We start from the raw sequence: 19913 nt of genomic DNA, 5'->3' as shown, positions 1-19913 counted from the left end.
TATAAAGGCTCTTATTCCAGGTTTTTTTGAGTCTGAATCTTCAGGCTTCCTGCCAATTTCGTAAGCTGTGTAATTTCCAAAACCAATTCTATGCCTGCTTTAAAAACCTAAGGATCCTTGCCTTGGCTTTATGTCTTCATCAAAAACAAAATATAGCAGAGACTGATTCTTTTCTCATCTAAGAAACAGGCTAGGGCTGGGCGCTGGTGGTTCATGCCTGTAATCCTAGCTACTCAGGAGGCTAAGATCTGAGAATCACGGTTCAAAGCCAGCCTGGGCAGGAAAGTCTGTGAGACTCTTATCTCCAATAAACCACTAGAAAACCAGAAGTGGCGCTGTGGCTCAAGCAGTAGAGCACTCGCCTTGAGCTGAAGAGCGCAAGGACAGCACCCAGGCCCAGAGTTCAAGCCCCACGATCGACCAAAAAAAAAAAAAAAAAAAAAAGAAAGAATTAAGAAAAAAAGAAGCAGGCTAGGAAGGTTCTTTTTCCCTGCTAGTAGCTCCACACTTGGGAAGGATACAGTTTTCGTCCCCCTCGGGATTTCGGGGTGGGCCTGGCATATTCAACAAAACCAGCTTTGCGTCATGAGACTTGTTGACGATGACCTCATTGAGCTTCACGGCTGTGTGCATCCGTCTCACATTGGAGTGGTCCCTAGACAGGGAGAAAGAGGAAGTTAAGACTGAAAAACGATCGTCACAGGCTTAGAAGACTTGAGCCAGAGGACAATGGTGAATAAACCAATGTCTTTACAGTGCTCATCACTGGGTTTTCTTTTTCTGTTTTCTTGCAAGCATCTCCATGGAGATGAACTGCATGGAGACACAGAAGATGGTTCACTGTATGCAATGTTTAAGTGGGAGCTTATATTCAGTGGTAAGCAAAGCAGATGGCCGGATTTGGAGGGTCCTCTGGTGTGTTCAGACAGTTCCATCTGTGTCACTGACTGGAATGTCACGGGGTAAGCTTGTGAGTGGGAAAACTTACGGCCGCATATTAAGTAGGTCCTGGAACCCTTCCATTGACTTGGCCTTTTGCCCCCGGGATGCCATGTACTTGTCTTTTGTCCAAGTCATGTGCACCTTCTCCTGATAGGTTTCTGTCTCTTCATCCTCATCAGAGCCAATGCTGGTCAATCGGAGCATCGAATTCCGGTCTTTCACCAACTGTGCCTGAGCAAGGTGCAACATGGTTATCTTACCTAATTTCCTTTCACGTGTCAACTATTTTGACCCAATATGGGGTTATATTGGGATAAGTAATGAACCAAGAAGGAAATAATTTGCTTTCCTGTGAAAACAACATGGCATCATCCCCTTCACCGTCCGACTTCTCTGAAACCAGGCTCAGATGGCTGCAGTCAGACCTTACCTCTCGGTCACGCTCAGTTTTGGAAAGCCGCATGTGCCGGAGCATCTGGGACCTCTGCTCCATCATCAGAGTGCGCTCGTAAGTATAAGCTGATATGTCGCTGTCATGCTGCCACAGGCATCACCCAGTGGGCAAAAGACACAAGAAGGTAAGCCATAACCTGTAATTTCCACGCAAATCCAACATAGTATAACCATCTTTACCCCTGTTTTGTTCAGATTGTTGGGCTACACAAATACATTACTTTGGGAAGGCAGATCAAATTCGGAGGCTCTGGAAAATACATTTCATGTATTTTCTTGAAACACAAAACTAATGATCTAGCCTGTATTTATGTAGTTATGTGTGATTTTAAGTATGAATTAAAAATTAATAAAATGTATTACGCAGATAAGAATCTAGCAGAAATATGAGCACTATGTAAATAATTAAGCTGCAACACCAAAAAGTAGCCCAAACACATAATGTATGCACCTGTTTATCTAGACTGTGAAGTCAGGGTTTTGTTGGAATTAGCAGGTTAAACCTACACTTGCAGCTGAACTGCCTCCCAACGAGAAGAGGTTCTAGGATGACAGGGTGAGGTGGCGGGATGGGTCCTGTCTCTTACCATCTCTACCACCTCCACCTCTGCCTCAATGCGCAGGTGATACAGGAAGGTGGCCAGGTCCTTCTTCATCTGGATGCTGTTGTCTTCTAGCTGGGCCACTGTGAAGATTCGAATGCTGCATTTTCGCCACACCTGACACAGTGCCACAGGTATATGGAAAATTACATCAGAAGGCCAGAATGTAAGGGACTGGATTCAAGGAGGCAAAAAAAGGAGGGTGGTGGTGGTGGTGATAAAGGGGTTTCCTGAAACTTGAGGTATTCCACCCTAGAACCTTGATCTACTAAACAACAAATTAAATGCAGTTCTAAGTAGGTGTTTTGTTGTTTTTTAAATTTCTGATACCTGGGCTTGAACTCAGAGCCTTGCCTCTTTGCTCAACTTTTTCTGCGAATAGCTCTATCACTTGAGTCACATCTCCGTATGTCTTTTTCCTGGCTGAATAGACACAGAATCTCTAGGACTATTTGGTCTGGCACAGCTCTAGGTCTTAGTCCTCAGAGCTCAGCCTCCTGAGTGGTGAGGGTTATAGACATGAGCCATTGGCATCTGGGCGAGCAGGGTCTCTGTCCCCTCTCCCCAAGGCAGCACCTCTCTGCGTAGCCCAGTCTGATCTTTGAACTCTGATCCTCCTGCCACCACCTCCATCTGCTAGGATTACAGACATCTGTTATCCATACCTTTCTTTTTAGAAGTTTTTTTTTTTGTGCTGGTACTGGGGCTTGAACTCAGGGCCTCGTACTCCTTCCCACTCGACCTGTTATACTACCACTTGAGCCACACCTCCATTTCCAGCTTTTTTGGCTGGTTAGTTGGAGATATGAGTCTCATGGATTATTTTGCTTGGGCTGGATGTGAACTTCAATCCTGAGATCTCAGGCTCTTGAAGTAGCTACAATCATAAATGTGAGCTATTGTAAGCTACTCCAGCTTATGGAGTTCGTTCTTTCCATTTTTTTTTTTCTCAAGTCCTGGGGCTTGAACTCAGGGCTTGGGCACTGTCCCTGAGCTTCTTTTGCTCAAGGCTAGCACTTTACCACTTGAGCCACAGCACCACTTCCTGCTTTTTCTGTTTATGTGGTACTGAGGAATCAAACCCAGGGTTTCATGCATGCTAGACAAGCACCCTGCCACTAAGCCACAATCCCAGCCTGGAGTTCATACATGAAAAAAACCAGGCATAAGCGGGCGCTGGTAGCTCACACCTGCAATCCTAGCTACTCAAGAGGCTGAGATCTGAGGATCACGTTTCAAAGCCAGCCTGGGCAGTAAAGTCCGTGAGAATCTTATCTCCAATAAACCACTAGAAAACTGGAAGTGGTGCTGTGGCTCAAGTGGTAGAGCACTAGCCTTGAGCTGAAGAGCTGAGGGACAGCGCCCAGGCCCAGAGTCAAAAAAGAAAAAAAAAACAACAAACAGGCATAAGAAAAGATGGCTCCTGTAACACTGTCAAGTTTACAGTTGTCATACAACTCTCAGAACGCTCGGAATCTCCAAAGTGACTGCGGTTTTCTGTGCCAGTAAGTTGACCGTGGGCTAGCAGGTCCCACATACTTTGCTCAGGATGGGGGTTGATCACTCCAAAGATCAAGGCAGGATTCCTGGATTGGGACTTTCAGACCCAGCTCCTCATCTTTAGGAGGGTAGAGGGGCTGAGGGTTGAGATGACCACCAGTTAGAAGCACAGGGAAAACAAAAGTGGGAGGAGAGCCTTTGCAGTACTCAGCCTTCAACCTTGGGGTACAATACTACCTCCAGGTAGACAGTACCTGAAGTGCACTGAAGACAACCAGCCACAAAGCACTGTAGAGCCCTGGCCTGCCTGATGTGTGTTGTGGGTTTGCCAATGTTGACGTGTCCTCACTTATGACACATTAGGTGGGCACTTGGGCACTTCATCCAGACAATAACTGACAACTCCAGGCAGACTACATTTACTACTTTACATTTCAACTTAGTCTTCTCAATGGACACACACACACACACACACCCTTAAAGCGTCCTTTGATAGACTGACTTCCGTCTCCTTTTAGACACACACACACACACACACACACACACACACACACACACACACACACACTACTTTACATTTCAACTTAGTCTTCTCAATGGACACACACACACACACACACCCTTAAAGCGTCCTTTGATAGACTGACTTCCGTCTCCTTTTAGACACACACACACACACACACACACACACACACACACACACACACACACACACACACACACACACACACACACACACACACACACACACACACACACACACACACACACACACACACACACACACACACACACACACACCCTTAAAGCGTCCTTTGATAGACTGACTTCCGTCTCCTTTTAGAGATACATTCATGTGTTAGTTTTTCCCCAGGTCTCATATTAGCTACTTAATTAGTCAAAGCGGAGGGGAGGGGAGCGGCAGGAGTGCGGTGGGGAGGGGAGGGGAGCGGCGGGGAGCAGAGCGGCAGGGAAAGGCGCGGCGGGGGCTGCCTCCAGTGGCCCGCTAGGCACCTTGTGCTGCCGCAGCAGGAAGGGCAGCAGCATGAGCATGCCCCCGTCATGGACAATCCACCAGACGTCGATGTTGCCCTCGGAGAACTGCTCCACATTGCTGGGGAAGAAGGACACATTTTTGGCCACCAACAGAGCGAGGTGGGCAGCAGTTGTCACGCGAACTGTGCCTAGGGAGGAAAGGAGAGCTGGGATAAGCAGAGAAGGCGTCCAGCCGGGCTTGCTTCCTTCCAAGCTAGGAAAGCAGGGATCACTGCCAGTCCTGGGGCTGGGCCTGGGCGCTGTCCTCGAGCTGCTTTTTGCTTAAGGCTAGCACTCTACCACGTGAGCCACAGTGCCACTTCCTGCATTTTTAGTTCATGTGGCACTGAGGAATCGAACCCAGGGCTTGATGCATGCTACCAACTAAGACAATTCCAGCCTCTCTCATTTTTTTGAGGAAAGTATCCTCATTAAATAACAAAAATCCCTGAGAAATAAACACATAACTAATCATTCGGCTGAGAAGGATGGCTTAGGTCACTAGATACACTCTGATTATATCCAATTTGGCAGTTTTTGTTTTTTGTCAGTTATGGGGCTTGAACTCCGGGCCCAGGCGCTGTCCCTCAGCTCTTCAGCTCAAGACGAGCGCTCTACCACTTGAGCCACAGCGCCACTTCAGTTTTCTGAGTGATTTATTGGAGATAAGAGTCTCATGGATGTTCTTGCTGGGGCTGGTTTTCAACTGCAAGCCTTCAGCCTCCTGAGTAGCTAGGATGACAAGTATGCGCCACCAGCACCCAGCTAAATTAAGAACCAGTCTTCCCCCGCTTCTACTCCCCCCCCCCCAATCATTCGTGGGGCTTGAACTCTGGGCCTGGGCATTGTCCCTGAGCTCTTTTGTTCAAGGCTAGTGTTCTACCACTTTGAAACACAGCACCACTTCTGGGGTTCTGGTGGTTCACTGGAGATAGAATCTCAGACTTTCCTGCCTGGGCTGGCTTTGAACCATGATTCTCACAACCTCCTGAGTAGCTAGGAATACAGGAATGAGCCACCAGCTATTTGCAGGTTTTTGATGCTGAAGGACAATCCTTCCAAACCTCAATTTGCAGAATCATAAAACAGGACAGTACTTGACAGTGCTGATAATAAAGAAATGTAAAGCTGGGTAGATAAATCAGGTTATCATCACTTACAGCAGGTTGTTTTTTTAAGGTGGCCTTCAGGACTATGCTGTAACAATGGCACAGTCCCTAGGCAGCCGGGAGATTTTGGTTTAGTTTTTTGGGACTGGCAACCGTCCTTCCTTAGCCTCCCTCCCCCCCCCCCCCCCCCCCCGCCGTGCTGGGATTACAGATGTACTCCACCACACCCCCCAGCTGGCGTGAGAGGGGTTTAACTTCCCCCCACTTAGTAGAGGAAGCGCTGTGTACCAATAAAAGTCTTCCAAGCGCGTGCATCTTCACTCTGACGCCAGCCGTTGGGCCAGCCCATCACCACCGTGTTGTGCTTCATGCCTCCGAGGCCACAGGACTGGATGAGGTGGGAGATGCCCTCTTTGAGCTTGGCAGCAACCACCAGCTGACAGAACCCTTTTACCTTCTCTGCCTCCATTAGGTGCTTAATGGTCTGAAAGAGACAGGAAACTCAGCAGCCAATTACTTCATCCTGGATCTCTTCCCACACTCTATGCAGACTATAGCTCTTACAGAAAAGTAAAAAGAGTTAAGTTATTCCAGTGAAATGTGCTCAGTATCTGATTTCACATCTGTAGTCAAATGTCTATGTGTCTACCTTTTCCTCTGTTCTGCATTTTTTCCTTTTTGTTTTCTTTGGGCCATACTGGGGTTTGAACTCGGTGTCACACCTTCCTGCCTGCTAGGTAGATGCTGCCATATCTCTAGCACTTTTTTGCATGAGTTAGAGATCTTACTTTTTACCAGGCTTATTCCTAGATCCCAGTCACCTTATTTCACCTTTACTACCACAGCTGGATGACAGGTGCACAACAAATCCAATTTCTTCAACTAAGATGGGAGTCTCACAAACTTTCTTGCTCTGGCTGGCCTAAAATCATAATCCACCTGATTTCAACCTCTCACACAGCTAGAATAATAGGTGTGTCCAACTGGTGGTTGCGTTTCAAGTACTTTCTTTTCTTCTTTTTTTTTGGTCAGTTGTGGGGCTTGAACTCTGGACCTGGGCGCTGTCCCTCAGCTCTTCAGCTCAAGGTCAGTGCTCTACCACTTGAGCCACAGTGCCACTTCCAGTTTTCTGAGTGGTTTATTGGGGATAAGAGTCTCAAGGATGTTCCTGCCCAGGCTGGCTTTGAACCTCGATCCTCAGATCTCAGCCTCCTGAGGAGTTAGGATTACAGTTGCAATCTCCAGCACCTGGCTGCATTTCAAGTACTACCTACCTGATCTGACCTTGAATTGGAGAGGCCATCGTGCCTGGCTTTCTTCCTTTTAACATACCAGAATTTAAGAACAGGCATCTCCACCAAGTGGATACTGAACAGAGTTCTTTTACAGTGAGTTGCTATTGCGAACTTGATAAATACTGCCTTTCTCCACCAACTACACCTTGACTTATCCTTCAGAAATTAACCTGATTATTCAGTTCACCTTTAATGTTTTCTCAGGTAAGGTTTCCCTTCTGCATCCCCCATTCTTATAACCTTTCTGATATTTTAATGGGGTGACTGACAAGTCCTGTATTTGACTTACTACAACCTTATTTATTCAAGCGGATTTAGAGCTAATATCTCATCCACTTTTATAGAAAAGGGGCTGGAACAGTGGTGTGGAGATGGTACGATTTTTCCAAAGGCACAGGTTAGGCCATGGTGTGACCGGGACAGGGGTGAACCTGGATTCAAGAGGAGGGAAAAACTTTATTTGCAACTTTGTGCTTCTTATGTTAATTTCCTCAACTTTCTAATGTTTGTCTTCGTTTTTAATATTTAGGGTTTGCAAAGTGTTCCAAAATGAAACCCAGGAAATTTTTCAAATGCAGTTGAAATTTTCTCCAAAGTTTGATCATGTGCAATAAATACTTATTAAAAACTACTTCCTCCCAGAAAAAAATTTCTCGTCCAGAGGTGGGAAATAGCAAATGAATCTTGCTCACAGAACCATGTAAGTTGGTAAAGAGTAAGAGAAATTGTTCCTACGGGGACAAGGTCTAAGAACCTTCGTCATGGCTGTAAGGCTAGGTTTACTTACATGACTTCTCTCATTGTTCAGATTAATGTGTGCAGGCTAACCGAAATTAACACTTAGCTATGAAAAACACCTAATACAGGTTAGTAAAACTTTAGGTGAGTAGAAAGAATACATGTTTGTTTTTTCTGGCTCTTTTTATTACTTGGCAGAATAGGACTGTTCAAGTCAGGTGTGGTGTACTCACTCTCAAGGGGCCAAGATGGGAGGACTGTTAGTTCATTTGCCAGCCTGGGCTATGGGGGAGACCCCAGCACTAAGCAGGAACAGTTCTAGATCACAGAGGAAAGGATAAACTGAGAAGTCTGAGTCTTCCTTGTTAGGGCCACAAGCTATAAGCTAAGTTCCACTAAGTCAGTGTGTCTCGACTTGCTGACCTGCTCAGCAGCCAAAGCTTCACCGTAGTTCTCCAGGAAGTTCCCCACGATGACAGAGCCCACAATAGTGAGACCCTTTCCTGCTTTGAGCTGTGAAGCAAAGGTGAGGAGACGAGGATGCTTGACATGTAAGTCTTCATCCAGTTTCAGTAACACGAGCAGCTGAGGCCTGAAAACACAATTCAGGAGAGCCATACGAAATATATAGTCTGGCTGGAGGAAGAGAGCAGAACCAGCCCCTATAGCATGAGGCCCTGATTACTGCCAGTCCTCCCCACTGCCACCTCAAACCCATCAGTCTTCAAGAGGAACGGTGAGATCACAAATCACTCAAAGGAGGATGGAATAATCTGAAAGTGTCCATCACGCCTATCCCTTGAGCCACATGAGTTCCTTACTCTATAGTCAGTAAAGCTCATCTGTGGTCATAACTGTGGGCTAAGCATGTTCACTGTGGTTTCTTTACCTCCAGTTTTTGGTGTGTGGAGGTCCCTCCTCCAGCCGAAGCAAAGCAAACCGGGCGGCACTGAGGGACAGCCCACGGATGCCATCACCCCACTCCTTCTCAGCTCTACAAGAAAACAGAACAGAGAAGGCAGACTTCATGTCCTTAGAACCTTAAGTAACATATGTGCAAGATTCAATAACTCATGTTATTCAATTTATTAGGACAACAAACCCAGTTATGGGGTTTACAAATAAAGAACCCGCTGTGAGTAGGCAAACACCACCCTCACCAGTGCTGTACTATACAAATACTTCAGAATGAAGGCTGGAAGCCAGGTGCTGGTGGCTCATGCCTGTAATCTACTCAGGAGGCCGAGATTGGAGGGTTGAGGTTCACAGCCAGCTTGATCAGGAAAATCCACGAGATTCTCATCTCCAATTAACAAAAAGCAGAAATGAAGCTGTGGCTCAAAGTGGTAGAGAGCTAGGCTTGAGTTCTAAAGCTCAAGTACGGAGCCTAGGCTATGAGTTCAAGCCCCAGAGCTGACACAAAAGCAAAAACCAAAACAGAATGAAAGCTGGAGGGTCTCTTCAAAACCAACAATGTTGCTGGACATTGGTGGCTCAGGCCTGTAATCCTAGCTTCTCAGGAGGCTGAGATCAGGGGATCGCGCCGTTCAAAGCCAGCCCAAGCAGGCAAGTCCATGAGACTCTTATCTCCCATTAGCTACCAGAAAATTGGAAGTGGCCCTGTGGCTCAAATGGTACAGCGCACTACTCAAATGTGCACTGGCCTTGAGCTAAAGAGCTGAGGGACAATGCCAGAGTTCAAGCCCCACAACCGACCAAAAAAACCCCCAAAAACCAACAATGTACAATAGCAATTTGGATTAGGGAATTGTTCTATACCCAGGACTTAAAACGATTTTGAAAACAATAGGAAAAAAAATAACAGAATCTCATGAATCAAAATGATATTTACTCATCATTTTTGAAAGTTATTATGAAATGCTAGTTGATACAAAGTTATTCTAATAACTAATTCTAATTAATATTCTTACTTTCATCTGAGGCAATCTTCAGTGATGAGATAATAAAGACATTTGTGTGTGCCAGTACCAAGGCTTGAACTCAGGGCTTCTGAGCGTACACTCAGCTAACTTTTGCTGATGGCTGTTGCTCTACAACTTGAGCCATCTTCTAGTCTAGCATTTTTGGTGGTTAACTGGATACCAATTTCTGCTTGCTTCAAACCAAGATCCTCAGATCTCAGCCTACTGAGTAGGTAGTATTACAGGTACAAGCCACTGGTACCCAGCTAGTAATATTTGTGTTATATCATTGTCACTTGGATATTTACTTTTAGTTATTTTTCATTGATCCACTCATACTTTCTTTTTTTGGTCAGTTGTGGGGCTTGAACTCTGGGCCTGGGTGCTGTCCCTCAGCTCTTCAGTTCAAGGTGAGCTCTCTACCACTTGCGCCACAACACCACTTCCAGTTTTCTGGTGGTTTATTGGAGATAACAGTCTCACGGACTTTCCTGCCTGGGCTGGCTTTGAACCATGATCCTCAGATCTCAGCCTCCTGAATAGCTAGGATCACAGGTGTGAGGTACCAGCACCCAGCTCCACTCATACTTTCTCAACAGCTTTCCTTGGTGACGAAAAAATCTATCTGTAACATAGTCAAGAGAATAAATGCTGGCAAATGAGTGGGTCTTTTATGCTTTTTTGGGGGGTCAGTTGTAGGTCTTGAACTCAGGGTGTGGGTGCGATCCCTGAGCTTTAAAAAAAATTACAGGCTCACACCTGTAATCCTAGCTACTCAGGAGGCTGAGATCTGAGGACTGCGGTTCAAAGCCAGATGGGGCAGGAAAGGCCATGAAAACTCTTATCTCCAATAAACTATCAGAAAAATGGAAATGGCGCTGTGGCTCAAGTGGTAGAGTGCTAGCCTTGAGCTGAAGAGCTCAGGGACAGTGCTCAGGCCAAGTTCAAGCCCCACGACCAATAACAACAACAACAACCAAAAATTTATAATGCCAGTCCTGGGGCTTGAACTTGGGGCCTAGGTATTGTCCCTGATCTTCTTCTGCTCAAGGCTAGTGCTCTACCATTTGAGCCACAGCACCACTTCTGACCTTTTCTGAGTAGTTTATTGTAGATGAGAGTCTTACGGACTTTCCTGCCCATGTAGGCTTTGAACTGTGATCTTCAGATATCAGCTTCCTGAGTAGCTAGGATTACAGGCATGAGCCACCAGCGCACAGCCTTCGATGCAATTTTTATTGAGCTGCTCTAGCTAAACCAGCAATTCTGTTACTTTGACAGTATTGGGAATTACATTCGAGGCCTCACACTTGCTAGGTAGGTGCCCTTCTACTTCCTGCCGTCAGCTTCTTTTTGCACTGTTGCTTTATGCCTGGGCAGCCTGGGCTTTGATCCCTCCACTTGTATCTCCCTGTCAGTGGGGTGACAGGCACACACCACGCCACCGTGCCTCCTGGACAGCTGAGATTACAGGGATCAACTATGGTATCCAGACACTGGCTAAACCCGAGTCCCTTGAATGCTTGTTTTTTTTTGGCCTACATTGGCTTCCAACCATAGTCCCTTGATCTCTGCCTCCTACGTATTCTGTCTTCTGAGTGCTACCATTTATAGGCATGTACTACTCCCATACCCTATCAAACCAGGCATTCATAGTGACTTTAGAAGCCAGCAGTCACGTCTGCACTCACCCTTGGTACTCAATGTACTTGTAGATCATACCAGCGATTACCATTGCTACGATAGCATAATACCAGGAAGAAATGAACATCAGAGCCAGACAGATACTCATGCCCATGAAAGAGAGGGTCCTAAAATTTAAAAACAAAACATAAAGGTTACTTTCTTTCTTTTTTTTTTTTTTTTGCCAGTTGTGGGGCCTGAACTCTGGGTCTGGGCGCTGTCCCTCAGCTCTTCAGCTCAAGGCTAGCGCTCTACCACTTGAGCCACAGCGCCACTTGCAGCTTTTTCTGCATATGTGGTGCTGAGGAATCGAACCCAGGGCCTCATGCATGCAAGGCAAGCGCTCTACCACTGAGCCACCTTCCCAGCCACATAAAGGTTACTTTCTAAGCATCAAAAAAGAAGCCTATGCTATGAGTGCTTCTTAAACCGTCTGGGGGACTATTGTTTATGTAAGATAAAAATTAATGAAAATCATTTATAAGAAAAAATATCACTTGCCTTAATACTGTGATAAAAAATAAAAAATAATTATAAGAAAGATTATTATTATCATCACATGTTTTAGTACTTCCCCTTGTCCTTGGTTTTGTGACGCTGTACCTCAAACCCAGGGCCCTGAACATGCCAGACAGGCATTCCATCGCTGAGATACTGTGCTACCACCCCACATGATAATGGTCTCTAAATGCTCATTCTCAATTTCTTTTTTTTTTTTTTTTTTTGTCGGTAGTGGGGCTTGAACTCTGGGCCTGAGCACTGTCCCTCAGCTCTTCAGCTCAAGGTGAGTGCTCTACCCCTTGAACCACAGCAACACTTCCAGTTTTCTAGTGGTTTATTGGAGATAACAGTCTCACGGACTTTCCTGCCCAGGCTGGCTTTGAACCGTAATCCTCAGATCTCAACCTCCTGAGTAGCTAGGATTACAGGCGTGAGCCACCAGCGCCCGGCTTCTCATTCTCAATTTCTGTGGTTGCCTTATTCTAGAGTGACAACATACAGTTAGCAGATTTGTACTGGGCCTGCAGCTGTAATACAAGATGCTTCTCACTGCTGTAAACAAAATGAACAGGGCCTCTACAAAAGTCTGTAGTTGTAAGCACAAGTAAGGTAGGAATTGAACATACAGCCATATCTATGATTATAATTTCTTCTTCTTCTTCTTCTTTTTTTTTTGTGGGTCCTGAGGCTTGAACTCAGGGGCCTGGGCTCTGTCCCTGAACCTGGATGTGCTCAAGGCTAGCACTCTAGAGTCACAGCACCACTTCCGGATTTTTCTGTTTATGTAGTACTGAGGGAGGAATCAAACCCAAGGCTTCATTCGTGCTAGGCATACACTACCACTGAGCCACATTCCCAGACATGGAATCTTAATTTTCTATATAAATATTCCTACAAATTTACCATAATTATTGAGAAAAATGTGCCATAGAAATAGAAATTAATAAGACAGTAATCAAGAGCTTGTTTTGATCAAATAAATTAGAGAGACAGCTACATTTATTGCTTTTTTTTTTCCAGTCCTGCCGCTTGAACTCAGGGCCTAAGCACTGTCCCTAAGCCTCTTTTGCTCAAGCTAGCACTCTATTATTTCAGCCACAGCGCCACTTCTGGCTCTTTCTATTTATGTGATACTGAGGAATTGAACCCAGGGCTTTATGCATGCTAGGCAAGCACTCTACCACTAAGCCACATTCCCAGCTCCACTGAATTCTTCTGTGTGTAGAATGAACTTTCTATGTGATAAAACTCTGAAATGTGAATAGGAGATTAAATCTCATAAATAATAAAAGAAAAAAAGAGCAAAATAGCAACACAAACATGTTCATCATGAACTTTTAAGTTAAAGCTCAACTTATAAAGGGGATGAAAGGTTATAGATGTATATTTTTGCTATACAGATAAAGAGTACATCATTGCACACAACTGACATGTGAAGCCAGGAGAGTATCAAGAGAACTGCAGCAGCAGGTTCATATATGACAGGAACAAATAATTCTTAGCTTACAAGAGGAAGTGAGAAGCAGCATTTCATGGAGAATTTTGCCATCCACTATACTAATAAGCAGTTTACATTTACCTGTCTCCTGTTACAAATGAGTGAAGTAAAATGTTATATGTTGAAGGGTACAAAGCTTGGAAGCAGTTGGATTAAGGCCATAAATTGTGTGTGTGTGTGTGCACGCGCGCGCTGTGCGTGTGTGTGCGCGTGCATGTGTGCGTGTGTTAAGACTTGAACTCAGGACCTTGAACTCTTGGTTAGCTTTTTTGCTAGCACTTGAGCCACACCTCTACTTCCAGCATTTTGCTGGCTAATTGGGGGATGAAAGTCTCTTAGGATTGTTTGTCTGGCTGTCTTCAAACTACAATCTTCAGAGCTCAATCTCCTGAACAGCTAGGATCTTAGGCATGAGAGTCACTGATGCCTGGCCCATCGGACACATTAACTTATGAAGTGAATTCTCACAGGAAGTGAGTATAAAAATGAAACAGATGGGATGAAACCTAATGCTTAGCTAAGAGGAAAATGGGAAAATAGTCTGCAAAAGGATTTTTTTACCTTGAATGAGGCAGGCTGGAAATACCTGTTTTGTAGTTTTGATTTTTATTGTTAGTGAGTACAAGTTATTACAAAACGATATAGGAAAAAATTAGAAGAGACGTAGAGTCAAGTGATAATGAATATTGAAATAGGTGAGAATAGTTAGTCAAAGAACCTTAGGTTTCTAGCTCAATGATGAGAAGAAGAGAAGAACAAAGGGAAAAAAGGAGAAAAGAGCAAACTTACCAGTGGTAGTAGCGGAATCGGGGTCTCCAGTTGGGTGTTCGAAGTAATGTTTGCAAGGCACATGCCAAGTTCACAAAGAGGTAACACATGAGAAAAAACCTAGAGGGGTAAGAAGGGTAAGAGTAGGGATTGATTTGTAAGGTGTTTATTTGAGAGCTAGTTTAAATAACTGATTTGTAAGGAGTTTATTTGAGGGTTAGTTTACATAACTGAAGACACTGCTGTACTGAAGCTATTTCTAGATCATTAACCCTTGATGAAATAAAAAATGAAGCTGGGTGCTGGTGGCTAGCTAATCAGAAGGCTAATATCTGAGGACTGCAGTGCAAAGCTAGCCTCTGCAAGAAATTCCCCAAGAATCTTACCTTCAATTAAGCACTAAAATGACAGAAGTGGAGCTGTGGCTCAAGTGGTAGAGTACTAGCCTTGGACAAAATTTCAGGGACAATGCCTAGACCTTGAATTCAAGCTGCAGGGTTGGCACAAAAAAGCAAACAAACAAACAAAAAATCCCAGAAACCAAGAAACTGCTTTCTGTCAATAGCAAAACCATTCTTCACTGGCTGTTCATAAAAACCCAGGTTTCCTCTTCCTCACCTTTTTTCTTTTTCTTTTTTTTTTTTGGTTAGTCATGGGGCTTGAACTCTGGGCCTGGGCGCTGTCCCTCAGCTCTTCAGCTCAAGGCTAGTGCTCTACCACTTGAGCCACAGCGCCATTTCTGATTTTCTGATGGTTTATCGGAGATAAGAGTTTGACAGACTTTCCTGCTCGAGATGGCTTTGAACCGTGATCTTCAGATCTCAGCCTCCTGGGTAGTTAGGATTATAGGCGTGAGCCACTGGTGCCCAGATCTCTTCCTCACTCTTGTTCCAAATTAATCTATCAATTCCTATGGATTATACTTTTAAATATCTGTATACTTTTTCTCTTCCTTTATGTTTCAACTATGTTTGACTCTCACTTCTTTTCTTTTTTGTCAGGGGATTTGAACTCAGGGTCTGGGCACTGTCCCTGAGCTGCTTTTTGTTCAAGGCTAGCACCCTACCACTCGAATCACAGCGCCACTTTTGGCTTTTTCTGTTTATGTGGTACTGAGGAGTTGAACCCAGGGCTTCCTGTGTGCTAGGCAAGCACTCTACCACTAAGCCAAATTCACAGCCCACACTGGTTTTCAATGAGTATTTCCGGCTCAGTTTTATCCTGTTTCCATTCCTCCTTCCTTCTTTTCCAGTCTACTGACTCTCCAATGATACACTCTCCAACACACTCAAGCCACGCTGCCTTCAGTTTTTTTGGTACATTCCTCAATTCTTTTTTTTTTTTTTTGCCAGTCTTGGGGCTTGAACTCAGGGCCTGGGCTGTCTGTTCTTGAGCCTCTCTGTGCTCAAGGCTAGGGTTCTACTGCTTGAGCTACATACAGTGCCACTGCCGGCTTTTTCTGAGTAGTTTATGGTAGGTAAGTCTCACAGACTTTCCTGCCTGGGCTGGCTTTGAACCGCAATCCTCAGATCTCAGCCTCCTGAATAGCTAGGATTACAGGCGTGAGCCACCAGCACCCAGCTTCCTCATTCCTGTATATACATTCCCAGTTTGGAACATGTTTATCAGTGCTTCTTTTTTCTTTTTTGTCCATCATGGGGCTTGAACTCAGGCCTGGGTGCTGTTTCTGAGGTTCGCTGCTCAAAGCTAGTGTTCTACCACTTTAAGCCACTGCTCCACTTCAAGTTTTCTGGTGATTAATTGTAGATAAGAGTTTCTCAGCCTTTTGTCCCTGAACCGCAATCCTCAGATCTCAGCCTCCAGAGTAGCTAGGATGACAGGCATGAGCCACCAGCATTCAGCTTCTGCCTTTTTTTTCTAAGCAGTCATCCTTCAAGGTACAAGTGACACTTTCTACAAAAAAAAAGAAAAAAAAGTTGTGCTAAGCTGGGTGCCAGTGTAGTTCATGCCTATAATACTAGCTACATCAGAAAGCTGAGATTGGGAGGATCTTGGTTCCAGGACAGCCCCAGAGGACCAGACCCTACCTCAACAGAAAAAGTTGGCATGAGGGCATGCACCTGTTTGTTATTCTAGCTATGAGAAGCACAAATAGGAAAATTGGCTTCCATGTCAGTGTGGGTAAAAAGCAAAAACTTATCTCAAAAATAACAAGAGCAAAAAAGGATGGAGGTGTGGCTAAATGGTAGAGCACTTGCCCATCAAGTGCTGGAAAACCCTGAATTCAAACCCCAATACTAAAAAAGTAGCAACAAAGAAATGGTATTCTGCTCAGATTCTTTGCCTTAGTGCACCTACAGTGCCGGGTGTTCACACATCACATCGTACAGGCACCATTGGTTTCTCGAGCTATCATCACTTCCCTAACACTGTGCATTATCTGTCTTTATATTCCCAGAATCATGGAGGTAACAAGTTACCAACAAATCATGGGTGAATGAATAAAAGCTAACTGTAGAGCAAAGCTACAAACAACTGCCAATCAGAAATGAAGGCCAGGCTGGGGGGTGTACTTGCCTAGCAAGTAAGTCTCTGGAGTAAAGTGGGAGAGGGGAAGGAACTCCTGAAATCGAATAGGTAGGGAAAAACTGTAATAATTTATAGAAGTTAACCTTACATAACAGTTCTTCAGAATATTCAGCTGAAGTTGAATCTGTGTTCGGTCAACTCTCATGATCACTGTTAGGTGACTACACACTAAGCAAACATAATCCAAGGAAATAAGTGGCTCTTACATGGAAAGAATTGGGGCCACAAGGTCCAAAGAGGCAATGAGGATCCCCAGCTCTGCAATGGCTGCAGTTAGAAGTAAGGCCCAGGTGGGCTCCCCATTGGCTTTGCTGTGACCAAACACCTGCACACAGGAGAGAAGGGTTCAGGCACAGGACCTAGAAAATGTGCCCTGGTTCCTTTGGCCTACAGTGTCTTAACAAGTTATCTTTTCAACATCTTCACAGCAATCAAGTATAAACTCCCAGTAGGAATCTGGAAGTCTTGTACAAAACCCCCACATTCTGTATTTATCTACTAACAGCAGAGCCTGGGGAGAAGGAGGAGACAAAGAAGGGAACTGCTTACTCTCAGAAATGGTATGATGTTGTCCTTGGCAATCGCCTGCAGGAGCCTTGGTGCACCTGTGAGGCTCTGAAGTCCAGCCCCACATGTTGAAAAGAAGGAGCCAATAACAATCACCCATGGGGACGGCCAAGATAAGGTACCGACCACTAAATTACCTTTCACAGCATCCCCAAATCTGAGAAAGAAAGAAACAAGAAATTTTATTATGCAGATAATGTAGATTGAAAGACTAGGGGGATGTCCACCAAGCTTTTCTATTTATAATTTTTACAGAATCAAAATTGAGATAGACATGCATGCTGAGAAATGCAAAGGAAGATGTCTCTGATCAAAAAACATTTAGAGTGAGGCATGGTGGGAAATACCCATAATCCTAGAACTCAGGAGGTTGAGGCAGAAGGATTCTGGGTTTTACGGCAGCCTAGGCTTTCATAGGAAGATCAGTCACCCACTCAATAAATAAGTAATTAATATAAATAAACAAAGAGGATGGGGCTGGGAAGGTGGCTCAGTGGTAGAGTGCTTGCCTTGCATGCCTGAGGCCCTGGGTTCGATTCCTCAGCACCACATAAGCAAAAAGAAAAAAGCCGGAAGTGGTGCTTATGGCTCAAGTGGTAGAGCGCTAGCCTTGAGCTGAAGAGCTGAGGGACAGCACTCAGGCCCAGAGTTCAGGCCCCAGGACCGGACCCAAAAAAAAACAAAAAACAAAGAGGAAAAGCATGGATGAAGCTCTTGGTTCATCTCCAGCACCACTGGGGGAAAAACAAAGCAAAACAAAATCCAACAGGCACCAATGACTTATGTTACGAAAAAATAAGCAAACAGTAGGACCAGAAAATAAATTAAGCTATACTTGCAGCTATCCTCTTCAGATTGCTTTTGGAGAAAAATTGGCAGAAAAACACAAAAAGCAGAAGGGAGATCTTCACATCTTCTTAGGCAGTGTAGGCTGGCTCTGGACATGTGACCTTAGTGCCTCAGCCTCTGGATGCTGGGCTTGCAGGTATGCCCCACCATGCTTGTCTTACCACGATTTATAAAACATGGGTAGGATCTCACTGTACCGATCATCATCAATTCTTTTTAAGCATATGCATTTTCCTGTGTTAGGCAACCCATGAATAAAATTTTAGTGGTTTGAATAATACTGCATCATGATTTGTATTACCTATTCTTCTAGGGTTGTTATTCTATTATGCAAAATGTTATAATAAGTGTTTTTATGCATTGATATGTCTTTACACATTAATCATTTACACAGATTATTTTCCTTTGGAAGATTCCTGAAAGAATAGTTAAAATATATACATATATATTGCCAGGCGCCGGTGGCTCATGCCTGTAATCCTAGCTACTCATGAAGCTGAGATCTGAGTACTGCAGTTCAAAAAGCCAGCCTGGGCAGGAAAGTCTTTGAGACTATCTCCAATTAACCACCAGAAAACCAGAAGTGGTGCTGTGGCTCAAGAGGTAGAGCGCTAGCCTTCAGTTGAAGAGCTCACAGACAACGTCTAGGCCCAGAGTTCAAGCCCCACGACCAACAACAACAACAACAAATTAATCTATTAATGTTACTTCAAAATCTCTGCCCAAATGCTTTCCAGAAAGGTTATACTAAGATTTTACTTTCAATGAAATGTATGAGGGCTTGTCTTTAGGTTTGAACTGGCACCAGCCTTCTCATTCAAAGTCCATGCAGCACTTGTTCAGCAGATGGTGTACCACCTGGATGAGCCCCACCTCCAGCCTGGGTTTTTACTAGTCATTTTGGCTGTTGGACTTTCCTGACCAAGCTGACTTCGAACTGAAGTCCTCTAGATCTCAGCCTTCCAAGTATCTAGGATACTAGATTTAGTATTATCCATATAACCATCACAAAGATCAAATAACAGAACATAATTAGTACCCAAAGTCCCTCCAGTATTTATTCCCAATCACTAGCCCTCTCTTCCTCTTCACTGTCCTAATTTTGTGTATGTGTTCTGAGATTGTGATATAATTTACCAAGCTCCACACATCTCTTCTTATAATAGTCTTGAAAGAAAATACTGTGTGTGCATATATACATATACATATATTATATTCATATATATATGTATATTGAGCTACTTATTTGCTTTTTTTTTTGGAGTCCAGTCATGGGGCCTGAACTCTGGGCCTGGACACTGTCCCTCAGTTCTTCAGCTCAAGGCTAGCACTCTACCACTTGAGCCACAGCGCCACTTCCGGCTTTTTTCTTTTTGCTTATGTGGGTGCTGAGGAATCGAACCCAGGGCCTCAGGCATGCAAGACAAGCGCTCTACCACTGAGCCACCTTCCCAGCCCTGCTTTTTTTTTTTTTGCTGGTCCTGGAGCTTGAACAACTGAGGGCCTGGGCGCTGTCCCTGAGCTCCTTTTTGCTCAATGCTAGCACTCTGCCACTTGAGCCACAGCACCACTTCCACTTTTTTTTCTGTGATTAATTGGAGAGAAAAGTCTCACGGACTTTCCTGCCAGCGCTGGCTTTGAACCAGGCTGATCAGGATTACAGACAAAGCCACTGGTGCCTGGCTGCACTTACTTATATATACATACATATAGTTGTACAGCATGTGTTAGACTTACTATTCTCAAACAGCTCAGTCTAATAGGGAAAGTGAGATAAAGATGAGTACTGACAATGTAATAGGATAGTGCAACAACACAGTATGTTCAAGGGAGGAGTGAGGAATATGGGTTGACTGTATAGGGCATAAGACTCTTCACCTAGTCTTGGTGAATGAATCTAA

General features: G+C 44.5%; 1 protein-coding gene across 5 annotated transcripts in view; it reads right to left on the bottom strand.

The window, feature by feature from the left end:
• The window catches only part of Slc12a6 (solute carrier family 12 member 6), a 65395-nt gene that overhangs the window by 3337 nt on the left and 42145 nt on the right, over positions 1-19913 (bottom strand). For all 5 annotated transcript variants that reach the window (XM_042687849.1, XM_042687850.1, XM_042687851.1 and 2 more), the window contains 12 exons: positions 17146-17320; positions 16803-16921; positions 14068-14166; positions 11288-11407; positions 8564-8668; positions 8098-8266; positions 5930-6125; positions 4512-4681; positions 1983-2114; positions 1373-1480; positions 989-1173; positions 522-655 (listed from right to left, as the gene is read on the bottom strand). In XM_042687849.1, coding sequence (XP_042543783.1) covers positions 522-655; positions 989-1173; positions 1373-1480; positions 1983-2114; positions 4512-4681; positions 5930-6125; positions 8098-8266; positions 8564-8668; positions 11288-11407; positions 14068-14166; positions 16803-16921; positions 17146-17320 — 1712 coding nt within the window. The remainder of the gene's footprint in view (positions 1-521; positions 656-988; positions 1174-1372; positions 1481-1982; positions 2115-4511; positions 4682-5929; positions 6126-8097; positions 8267-8563; positions 8669-11287; positions 11408-14067; positions 14167-16802; positions 16922-17145; positions 17321-19913) is intronic.

Source organism: Dipodomys spectabilis, unplaced genomic scaffold (assembly GCF_019054845.1).
Source record: "Dipodomys spectabilis isolate Male_0828 unplaced genomic scaffold, ASM1905484v1 ptg000108l, whole genome shotgun sequence".
Classification (NCBI taxonomy): Eukaryota; Metazoa; Chordata; class Mammalia; order Rodentia; family Heteromyidae; genus Dipodomys; species Dipodomys spectabilis.
Note: the sequence above shows the minus strand (reverse complement) of the source record. Positions and strands in the feature narration are given on the sequence as shown.